This window comes from Typopeltis vanoorti, chromosome 18 (assembly GCF_054136105.1).
Source record: "Typopeltis vanoorti isolate ZY-2024b chromosome 18, IOZ_Tvanoo_1.0, whole genome shotgun sequence".
In the NCBI taxonomy this organism is placed as follows: domain Eukaryota; kingdom Metazoa; phylum Arthropoda; class Arachnida; order Uropygi; family Thelyphonidae; genus Typopeltis; species Typopeltis vanoorti.
Window position 1 is genome coordinate 87,760,213 of NC_143566.1, and position 12,733 is coordinate 87,772,945.

General features: G+C 38.0%; 1 protein-coding gene across 1 annotated transcript in view; it reads left to right on the forward strand.

Moving 5' to 3' along the window:
• The first annotated feature begins 207 nt into the window (after positions 1–207).
• LOC150096906 (uncharacterized) overlaps positions 208–12,733 on the forward strand; it is a 79,908-nt gene continuing 67,382 nt past the window's right edge. Inside the window, exon 1 of the mRNA XM_090408450.1 lies at positions 208–1,513. Within this exon, the coding sequence (XP_090264576.1) occupies positions 1,102–1,513 (412 nt within the window). The 5' untranslated portion in view covers positions 208–1,101. The remainder of the gene's footprint in view (positions 1,514–12,733) is intronic.

Sequence of the window (12,733 nt, forward strand, 5' to 3'; positions counted from 1 at the left end):
GTGATCTGTTTGCGCACATGTCGAAAATAACGAAAGAGTGCGCGAAATATTCGTATTTCGAGGACTCTGCAGAACTGCCGTTTTGTCTATCGCTTCCTTCTCATTTCTCCCTCAGCGCTTAATTGCTTTTCCGTCTCTTCTTGGCTTTCCTCCGACATTTCTCAACCGCTACATTTCTGCACGCATTACAATACGGACACTTCCGTAACAGACAGGGCGGAGAGAGCAGCTAGCCGGAGCCAAAGCTTGTGACGCAGTCAAAGTCCACCTATGGTGGTGGGAGTCATCGAAGCAGCGCGGATTGCGTTTAATCGAAAACCGCGCATTTCCACTTCGCTCGTGCCACTTTTCTGGAACTTTTCAAGTCGGCCGCACGGTTCAAAAACGATTCCGCATCCCTGTGGAGCTAGCCCACCCTCTGAGGAAGTGGTCCTATCGTCATGACGTACCGTCAGCTGACGAAGATCGGAGCCTTGCCGCAGCCATATGTGGACTTGTCCGCTACAGTGTCATCCGTTGCCTCGTGCTATTAATGTCCGTTGCCATGGTGAGATAAAGTAGGCGGGGGAACTGACGACGCATTCCACTCTTACAAACCTGCAAGAAGTGTTTGGCGATTACCCCTTCTGAACAAGCCAAGTAGCCGAACGAACTTCGAACTGTTGACCTCCAATCACGTGATAAAAATGACCGTTGTCCTCTCTTGCCTCTTCGCCTTTCTTGCGTTTTCTCGGCTGGGAATTTGGTGAGCGACTGCGCAATAGACTGGCGATAGTGACGACATTACCGTGGGAGACGTAAGTGAAGTGGAACTTGAGACACACAAGTGCGATCCTGCTCTGGCCCCCCTCAGTGACGGGCGAGGCCTGGGCCCAGTGCAGGACCATTTACAGTCCGAATACGTGCCTCGTAGACATCCCAGCAGCATCAGTTTAGGCTTAGATTCGTCTTCCGACATCCCCATCCGTGCGGCGTCAGGCTTAGCGTGTATTCGAGAACTAGACACGTGCCGTTGAAAGAGGTCGTCGGACTAGTGCACCCTCGGTGAACGGTACCTATCCCCCCCCCTCATCGGTTCGCCTTACCACTCATGTGAAGGTCATGTCCAGCATCCGCACCGACACGCCGACAGCCGCCACGGGTGGACGTTTCGACTTTGACGATGGGGGAACGTATTGTGGCGGATGGGAAGACGGAAAAGCGCACGGCCATGGGGTGTGCACCGGCCCGAAAGGTCAAGGGGAATACAGCGGATCGTGGCATTTCGGATTCGAAGTGTCCGGTATCTACACGTGGCCCAGCGGCAGTACGTACGAAGGGCAGTGGCAGAACGGGAAGAGGCACGGACTAGGAGTAGAGACCAGAGGACGGTGGCTGTACCGCGGGGAGTGGACCCAGGGGTTCAAAGGACGTTACGGTGTCCGGCAGTCTATCAATTCAGGATCCAAATACGAAGGAACATGGGCAAATGGATTGCAAGATGGCTACGGAACAGAGACCTACGCGGATGGAGGTTAGTAATGCAGCTGTGTTCGTTATAATTTGTCTGAAATATGTGTCAACACACACACCATTCTTGTACCATATTTTGTCGCGCTATGTTATGCCATGTTATCGAATACATGCATAGTACATGTATTACACACAATACTAATGAACTATATTATTAAGTCCTATAGTCATTCGCTCGCATGTAGAAATGAAACTGATGATATATGTCCTTAATTTTTCTTTATTCAGACTAGAATAGAACGCCGGTTCCACCTATACATGTTCATTTAGTCATCGGCGAGTTTCAATTGCAGCAGTGCATTTTTTCAACTTAGCAGATAATCCTCTGATTAATGTAGAGTTAATATTAAGTGCAGAGCAAATTGAGAAGTGATTTCGTCTCTTCCTATTCTATTTTGTGCTACTCCAAAGTCCTTATGTAAGCAAATTCCTTCTTCGTGAAAAACTGTAGCTAGCGTTTCTTAGCGCAGGTCACCTCTTGCCAGACAGACTTCCTCACAGCCCAGAAATAAATAACGGGAGTCTATATTTAGGTGTGATCGTCAGTATGTGAAGTTACTGATAGATGGCAGTGTAACCGCATCCCAGAAAAGGCCGTTCGGCTCTGAGAAAACGACACACACACACACACACACGTCGCTAGCACTTATACAGTAGCTGACATTTTCGGCGCCAGAAATGAGGATTTTATAAATAAACAACTGTGAGTTAGCCTCCAACATTGTGGCCTGGTTGGCAAACGGCCAACCACTACAATCGACTGTCACGAAGGAATTCCCGTTTACTGTAGTGTTCTGAGAAAGATAACGGCTCGTGATGTATTTAGTGTCGGCGATGGAATTATTAGACGGCATGACCTACACTTTAGCAGCCCATTTCGCAAAGATAACACTTACTTTCCCGTAGAGCACCAGCTTCATACAGGAAACGCACATTTCAGTAGACAAAGATAACAATACAATGTGATTAACACTGCCCTTTTGTATTTGCACGTAAACTGTAACCTATTTTGGTGATTTCTGTAAATAGATATCACTCTTTGATCAGTTAAACATACAAATTTCTTCACACCCGACGGAAGTTATCAAGTGCTTTCGGATACCATTAAATACGCCACCTGAAATCTGAGAATTTGTATAATCATTACTAAAATTAATAATAAATATAAAATGTATTTCTCCCCCTCCTCGTCGGAGAGTAAATGACATAAACATAGCGATTTAATAATAACACTATATTTAAATACTTTCCTATATTTTACGTAAGAACAAACGTCTATTTTTAGTTTTAAAAATCATTATTCTGTCATTAAATCAGTTAACAAGACACGCAGTCTTCGCAGACGATGTCCAGTCACTGCTTCCTGTTAAACAGACAACAACGCCACCTGAATATTGGGAAGCATTTTTACTCCGTGAACATAATTCTATCAATGAAAATTAAAAATTCTCATATATATGCCTCACGAGATCAAAACGTCTCGTTATAAACGTTCATTACAAATAAAAACAACCTCAAAACCCCCCTCAAAACATGATAAAAAGTGAAATAAAATTTCAATGAAAGTAATATAGGAAAAACTGAAGATAATAATGAAATTACTTTCCTTAGAAAATTAAAGAGTTTGGAACACGTTGAAAATATTTTATGGCATTACGAGTGGAAAGTTCTATTATGACTGGTTGGGAAAAGACAGACAGATAAAAAATTACGTGTAATAATCATAATTATTACACTCGAGAAAGCTTCTTAACAGAAACTAATTATAAACCCGTTGTATGTTAAGACAAGCAATATATATATATATATATATATATATATATATATATATATATACACAAAAAAAAAAAAAATATATATATATATATATATATATATTTTTTTTTTGGTCATCTGATTGTCGTTTAATTTTTGTTTATTGTGTGCAATTATGTTCTATTTCAATTCATAGCATGTACTCATGGCCGTTTATTGGAGTTTCTTAAATATGGAACCACAACTCTTTTAAACTGCGACCTCATTATCTTAATACATGTAGTTTGTTTTAGTCACAAGTTTATGATTAACATACTCGTATACTGTATTTATATCATGATTAGCTCAGATGAAGCAGCTATTTCACCGGAACCTTCATAGAGTCATTGGGATCGACGATGCCCTTTGGAAAAATATGGCTTCGAATCCCATCTAAAACGTGAACCTTCTTAATGAATTATTGGTAAACTCGATTTTTTTATCACCAAAAACGGACAAACTCTCTAGAAATTTACAGACACGATGCAGTGGATTTTTAGCCTTAACTAAGGCTAAGAAGCCAATTCTTTGGCCGTAAGTCCGAACAATCCTACTACTCCATCATTCTAGAGCATGATCACTTTCCTATTTCTAATTTAAGCGATTTCAATAATTAATTAATTAATAACTGCTAATTTATTAATTGCATTTGGTCTTGAAATATTTATCGGGATTGGAATTGGTCTGAAAAAACATACGCTTTGGTATTTTTATACACATATCGACTTTGTCTATAAAAATAATGAGCTTAAAACAATTAAATAGAGAATGTAGTTGTTACTTTTAAATAGTGTATATTTTAATGTCAATTTTAATGTCACACACACATGCACACCGGAGGCCAAAAATAAAAATATCCATAACACAATTGCACAGGCAGAAGGCAAGTTATTAAGGAGCAGTAAGGAATCAGCTCACGAGTTTCTTGAAGAGCTGTATTTATTAGAGAGGATGATATGCGGAAGGTTCTTTCAAAGAACAAAGGTAGATATAATGGAAGAAAAGGCTAAACTGTTCTTATATATGATTAGAATAAAGTGGAGGAAAATATAGGTTGCTATTTCGAGGAGCAGCGCCCATGAAAATATCTAAAAAAAAAAAAAAAAAAAGACAAAATGGAGAAACATTATGTCTGTGAGAAAGCGACTGGAGGGAGTTTGATCATCGGATTATCCTCTTCTGGATAACACCAACATTAGCAAGGTTTCTGATACGTATTCCATCTGTGAGAACATGTTCTAAGGCTGATTAAGGAGTTATTAAATTAGAAGATGTGCAGGTGTAAAGTAGCATTTCTTTCAAAGAAGACACCAATTTTTTTTGAAGGATGAGGAGGCGATGATATTATCAAAGATAAGGATGAGAATATTATCAGAAGTAAGGGGGAATGAAATAAGATCATTCTTCCCAAAATAGGATTCTCTTATGGTAGCAAAGAAATTCACTAGATTATGTTCACCCTACTTGAGAACGGCGAGAAGATCTGCAATCAAGACGTTTGTTACAGATCTAAAAAAGTTTTAATTATTTCTACACTATAAAGATTCTCGATTGAAGAGGAGAAATTGAATGTACCATCATCAGCAAACTATGGATAGGATTTGCAGTTGGAGAGAATAGAGAGATAGATAGATAGAGATAGATAGATAGATAGATAGATAGATAGATAGATAGAGAGAGAGAGAGAGAGAGAGAGAGAGAGAGAGAGAGAGAGAGAGAAGCTCATCGATGCATAGAAGAAAGAAAGAACGTGAACGAAAGCACAGAGCTTTGTAAATCCTGTGCGGACAGAGAAATCTGATGAGAGGAAACCGTCCTCCATCACAGGCATCGACGACCTGAGAGAAAACCAGTGATCAAATTATAAGGCGCAGAAGGGAGAACATAAGATGGTATCTGGGTAAGAATACCTCTATGCCTTCTGTATGTAATATATAAATATAACATTAAGATGTTTTTAATTATTCAGTTATGATTGTCTAATCATACTAACATTAAAAATAAATCCATCCATCCATCCATCAGTGGCTTTAAGAGGCACTTAAGCGCCCATGGACTTCCAAGTATCCTTGTATTTCCTAACCGTAATACGAAGATAAGGAGGTTGGCCCTATGCCTCTAAGTGCCCTATGTGTAGATGCGTGTGTTCACGGAGCCTGTTCTGGGGAACGAAAAATCCGAGTTTCCGGGAAGAAAAACCTTCTACCTCAGTATGAGACCGGTTAACTCACCTTTCGTAAAGAGGTAAGATAAAGGTTCCTCACGTCACTGACGGGAATCGAACCCAGGTCTTTTCGATCAAAGGGCTTCGTCTATACTAACTGAGCTACGGAGTCTCTCATTAAAAATAAATGCAAAACTTATTTCCTCTCCTTCTCGTCAGAGAGTAATGGATATTAAATGCAGTTCTAATTCGGTGTTTTCGCGGAACTAAAAAGCTGGAAGAAACACAGTAAGGTGAAAACTCTGGAATTTGATATGTAGGGTGAGAAATAGAAAAATAATTCGGTCATGTGTTATGATGGGTCAGGAGAATGTGCTGGATCTAAAACTGAGTGCACAACAATAAATTATGACACTGTCCTAATTAATATCTACCCCAGAATATTTCCTTCAATCAAGTAATATATTTTAAAGTAATCTTTTAGAGCAACACGAATTACAGCGCCATCTCTAGCATAGAAATCAATTTCTGTCAAGCTGATGAAAAGAATTTTTGTATTTTGTTTGTAGACGGACAGACATTCAGGTATTTTTTTTTTAATTTTGAGAAAGAAAGAAATCAGAAAAGGCTAAGTCGATGACTGTAAGTGTTTCAGAACTGTAATTCCTCCCTCCCGAAATTGAAATATATTTTTTTGTGCAACCATTTTTTTTTTATTATTATTATTTTTTTTTTTTACCGGTTGCATTTTGCAATTGATTCTACGATTCCCTGTTCACATTTAGTTCCGTGTTGCTACTCTGCTGTTTATTTCTAAACATCTTCCATTGATAGCATTTTCAATTGTAATGCAGAGTGTTACTGAACATCCTGGTTGCTTCTTAGCATGACGAGTATCATTTTTGCGTTAATCTCACCCATCCATTAAGAAGCAAAGGTGCAAAACTGCCCATTAAACACGGTTCAACATTTCATAATCATTCATAGGAATTCGATTCCAAGATTTTGTCGCTTCTTTCTATGACGAATGAATCAGAGAACACCTCAACGAAAGCAACGTTGTTCCAAACTCACCTACCATCGCTATCAAAACAACTTTCCTTCCGAACAGAACTCACGCATAGACGCCCATATCCTAATCGACTAGCGTTGTCAATGCCGTCGTAATAAAATCAGTCTTGTTAATCAGTTGTTGGATCTCGTATGAACAAGATAGTACGAACGAAGAAGCTGAGAACTTAGAGTAGCAGCAGCACCACCCGAAGGATTCGCTGTTGCCGCGGCAGCTGTCACGTGATCCATTGAGGACTTCTCGCCAGCAGCGGGATTAAAGTAGTTGTAGAAGAGCTGCGCCGCCAGTGACCTGGCTAAGCGAGGCCACCAAAAATCGATCAGATATCGTTTCGACAGTATGGAGTAAGGAACTCTTTCCAGAGTCGGTGTTTATTCTGCACGTACGCTCCATTCTTAACTCGAAGAAGGGACTTCATTTCCTAAGACCTTCGTAATTTTGACTGACTTTTATTTTATGTTGTTCTTTGGAGATTTAACCAAACCAAAAGTGTTCGATTACATCAAATAATGAAAACTAAAATGCAGAAACGAACAGAAAAGTCACAATCAAAACGTGACTTATGTTTCAGTTTGTGGTTGCTCGTCGTTGTTTCGTGGCTTGCCGGCTACTCTTCAAAATATCGCGCTCATAGCTTCAAAGTTCGGGTTATTGTTTGACTGATGCTACTTTGCATTCAACTGTCGAGGTCCACACAAAGGATTTTGGTCTTGCTTCAAAACAACTCTCCAGCCTCCTTTTGCTCAAATTCCAAGTTCGTTTTCTGTTGCTTTGACATCATTCAGTTAACTGTTAAAATAACAAAGCAATGTTAATAATAATAATAAAATAGCTTATTTTTATTTGCTTCAACAAATAGAAACTCTTGTATTGTACCAACGAGGAAGAAAAACCTTAATTAAATCGCTTTTGTTGCATATTACGGTTTTTACCCAGCTAAGCAATGATATCTTAAACAATTTTAAACTTAACAATAGATAAAAAAGAACGGTCCCATTGGATGATCACACTAAATTCAGAAAGGTTTTTAACTACGTTTTGTTTTTAGTTTCGCTTCTGACGATGGAAGATGAAAGAAGACGAAGTTTGGGAGAGAAGAAAAACAAATTTGTTATCGTTTTTTTTTTTTTTTTGTGAAAGAAAAAAAAATTATTGCTAAATATAAACCAGTATTGCAGTTTATTCTTTGAAAGTTTTGAAAGAACGTTTCAAAAAATATATAAAACAAAACTAATGTCAAATCACTGGCACCAGACATGCGCCTACGTTTGTGGTGAATAAAGCTGTGAAACTTGAGTGCGATTTTGTTGGCATTTAACTGTGCGTGAAAACGACCTTTCTGATGATCAAAGGAGATATTTCAGCGAAATTGAAAATGATTAAATTACGAATAATTGTCTCTGCGATTGAAATTTCAAGGTATTCGGGGGCCAATTTCACGCAACAATCTAAATAAGATGAGATCCACTGCTCATCAGGGAAATAATACAGCTATTTGCTAACTTTGTTTCCAAACACTAGCACTTTTATAACATCAACTCGTAAAATAGTTGCATTACAGAAAAACAAAAATAAATCTCCAAAATATAAATTATTAACAAGTATAAAATCTATCAAATTAAGTTTTATTTATGGACTAAGTTTGTGGACTTGTTTGTGGACGTTGTTTGTAGTGAACAACGTTCACTACAAACTCTACATTTGCATTCTTTCGAACAAGAATTCTTAGGAACATGTTTTGGTACGTTGTTCCAAATATGAGAACAGGTTATAGTGATCTGGGATTTGTAGAGAGGATAAACTCTGAGATATGAATATTGTCAAAGGAGTATTGACTGTCCCTTCTTAGCATTCAGGAGGCTTTCTTCGTCCCATTGAAGAAAATCAGCATTTAGGATATTACTTCTGAAAGATCTTATAGCTAGGATTATTTCAGCAGTAGGATTATCAAATAAGAAGGAACAGCCTATAGGATTTGAGGTCAGTGAAAGAAAGTTGTTTATGTACAGAAGAAACCGGGTAGGCAAAAGAACTGATTTGTTTTTTAGAAGAATCTTATGCCATATCGGATCAGATGCCCTGGAAATATCAAGAGCGAAAGACACATTTTTCTGAATTTTCTCATGCTTGTATCCAATTGTGAATAATTAACTGCTGGACCTCAGGGAGTGACGAAGAAGTTAATTATGAATAACTTCCTCCATTTTTTCGAGAAAGCTTAGCTGAGGGATTTTTTTCTTCATGCGATACTCCCCCACGAAAGGTTGTAAACCAGGAGTATATTAGTAGGGTGAGTGAGCGTTTACATATTCACATGCTTTTTTATTTTTTTTTGCATAGTCCGAAATCCTTCTGTAGAGTTAATCTACTTCAGACCTCCAATAAACAAAATGGTGGTCTAACATCGCACCTCCAACCGAAGAACATTCATGTCCACTAGATTTGAATTGACGTCCATACGTTTTTAAGGCTGATTACTTCGGACACAGCAAGAATGAGAGGACTTCTCAGAACAGTCATAGAGAGCAAATTTCTTGGAAAAGTGGTTTCGGGGAATTGAAACTTCAATTTTTGGATTAAAATACTTTTCTACTGAAAATCTTCACGGCTTTTCTGTAGATCCGCAAAGTGACAGTCGAAATGCAGAAAAGTGTAGTTCAGGTATATTTTCCAGATTAATGTGCCTTAAAATAAAATAAATATCTGTCGAATGTTCTCTAGACTTAATAAAATTAATCAGAGTATCGTAATAACTAAGTAATTTAAGTGAACTTAAAAAAAAACATACGTCTATTCAGGTAAAAGAATAACAGAAAATCATCCGTTATTATACATCAAGGTAATTCCTGAGCTATTCAGTGATAAGACTGCAACAGTATGCTACGAGTAAAGTGGGAAGTGCTTTCTTTGTACGTACGATGTATATCGTACGTACAAAGTTATTATCATCATTTGTTTTTTCTCGGACGATAGAATACTGGTTGAAGGTTTGTTTTTTCATACCATATTTGGCCGACAATGTTGATCTTTCCAAATGATTGCGGTTCAAATGCCATTACAGGCATAAATGTTTGTGATCATCTTTAGACAGTAGTTGAATTTCATTGTCCACTGCGAGACCTCCATCATCACACTCTTGCTTGTTGGAGAACTGAAGTGGTTTAAAAAAGTTCGTACTAAAATGTACAAACAAGTTTACAACTTTTCATTGGAATTCACACACACACACACACCTACAAAATCGTCTTTCTCTCTCTCTCTCTCTCGCTCTCTCTATCTTTCTTAGAAAGATAGAGAAAAAGGAAGAAAAAACCAAAATCTATCAATTTGGTTTCTTCCTTTCCGTGCGTTTAACCAGTTTTCTTTTGTAAGGAGAATGCTGCATTGAGTTCTCAATGACGGCAGAGAAGCTTTAGTTAAATAACTGCTGTGAGCATTGGAATGCTGCAGTTGTATGAGTAATAGAAATGTTCTTATCTGATAAAGTTTTACCCTGTGAAAGGGACTGCAGAGTGCTTGTGACATACAACAAGAGAGTCGTGCTTATTTGGTCACGGGCAAGCTTTGTGGTCAAAGGTACAAAGAGAGAGAGAGAGAGAGAGAGAGAGAGAGAGAGAGAGAGAGAGAGAGAGAGAGAGAGAGAGAGAGAGAGATTATGTACACTATTTATTCGTGTATAGTTTTTTAGAGCCCTCAAAGCTTTTCCACTGTGCTCGCTAACCTCCTCATTTACGCTCTATCCATTCAGTACTTTGGCAACTTGCCACTAATTACAGATCCACTGTTCATATCGCCAAATTACTAGATGATGGCTCAGCAAAAAAAGAAACAGAGTGTACATGCTCATATCAACAAAGAAAGGAATTTTCCACGCTGCGTGAATTTGGTCTCCTGTTGGTACTTAAGTAGAATTGTCATCTTAAGGAAGGTGAGAATCCCACTAAGAGGATTGTAATAGAACTTAGTAGTTTTGACTACTAAGTATTCTACTAATACTTTGCTAGACTGCAATCTAACAAAGCATTCACTTTGGCAGAGTCTGTCGGCATCACTTATCACCATCATCATCTGCATTTCACCCTTGTAACAAGTTCATCTTCAGTGGCAACCACTTAAATTTATGAATTGGCTTAAATGCCCACTGTGTATGAACTTCACAGTAAATGTAACTATCTCCAAATGTGATCGAGATCAGTTTTTATATCCAGGAGGCTGGAAGAAAATATCTCCAAATGATTAGAAACGACGTCAATAGCCCCATTCTCTTTGCGTGGAAATTAACAAAATTAGTGTATAAGATGTTACGTAAAATTGTAGAGCCGTCTCAGTTTCGGTTTCAGTAGGTCTGTTTGAGTGGAAATAAGTTCTAAACTATGCAAATGACAGTAAATGAACTGTCTTTCTGTGAAACTCACTAAAAATTGGTTACAAAGTTATCGTGCATTCATTGGATTTGTTATAAGGATTAGTCCAAACTCACTGTAAGGAAATCTTGTTCTAGAGACCAAAGATGAAATTTTTTAAAAGCCACTTAAGGCATCCACTAAGCAATCTGATATTCTTACGCTGCACGGTGATATTCACCGAATTTAATATCAAGTTGAATTTATACCCAGAAGTAAATTTCATAATAACTGTGAAATTGGCTGGATAAATATAAGTTTTCAAAGGAATTCGTATAATTGAAACGCTATGGCAAACTATTGATTCGCTAAATCAACATTAAGTATGATCGATATAAGCGACAACTAGTGGTAAAACATTAATAATATCAACTCCACAGACTAGAAGCCACAAAACCAAGCGCGATGTGGGAAGGCAAACTAAACTGTTGATTAAACATTGAATTGCAAATTCTGAGTTACAGTTAGCTGGGGATATAAAATGTAATTTAAAAAATAAAACCTTTTGCGTTATGCAACATTTCATACTAATTATGCAGATGATTTCTTTTCTTTCTTTTTTTTTTGGTGAGGAAGGGGTTTAAAATGACCGATATAAATCGATTCCCGAGTTAGTCGATCTCTAGCACGGGCAAGCGGGTTTTTCCTCCCGGAAACTCGGGTTTTTCATTGCGTAAACTCAAGAAAATCGACCATAGTACCCACATTATTTCAGACAGTGACATACCTTGTTAGGGTTAGGTACCAAGAGATGGCAGCACTTGTTTGCCAGCCTCTTCATCGGTGGCTGCTATAATTAGTGATAGACATGGGCCAGCTATCTCTGATTGGCTATTGATGGAGATTGAACTGCCCACTCAGTCTCCAAAAGCTAGATAGGGTTAAAAGGCCTCGCCTACTCCCTATAAGGGAATAAAAGGCGTTAGCTGATTTATTTATTTATTTTACCTAGATAAGTTAAAAAATTGGCTGACTTGTGAAGAACAGAAAATAGATGAGTCTTCTGAAAGTCACGTGATTAGGCGTGCAGTACACAAAGGTTCGGAGTTAGGATATCTCGATATTTAATATATTCATAAATTTATGAATAAACAATATTCATATATATATATATATATAAATACATACATTAAGAGAAAAATTTTCTCTGTTTGCTGCTGACGATGTGAAGTTGGACACAGCGGTCAGATTTTCAGATGACTGTAGTTTTGGTTTAAAATTGAATATGGAAATATGTACACCTTACTAATAGAGTGGAACAACTTTGGAAAGAGTTGATGAATAAAGGATTTGGGGATTTTGGTCGATAACGAATTTAAGTTCGGGAATCATACTGTAAGAAGATCAGTGAAGTTCAGAAGATGGCCAGTTTAATTAACGAAACCACCACTTGTGGAAAAAATAAGTTACACACGTCAAGCCAATATTGGCATGACTTTCGACCATATTTACCAAGGTTTTTAGTGGATGTCAAAGAGAATCCGAATTTATTCAGAAAAAAATATGAAGGAAATTGTGCAGGATCGGATTTGGTTGCATTGTTTGGAATTACTGCTGAAGTAGCTAAAGATATGCCAACTTGCGCAAAACCCGAGTTTCCAATAGGGAAACTCCGCCATCTCCATATGAGACTGAGCCGAATCAGCTTATGAATATACACGAGATAGTCATTCAAGTAGGGGACCTCATTGTTCATATCCATTTGGCCACAGTGGGAGAAACCAGATGTTTCGTCCTTGTACTCCGATTTTTCCCTTTACACCAAAAAAGACGAAATATTTTTGATAG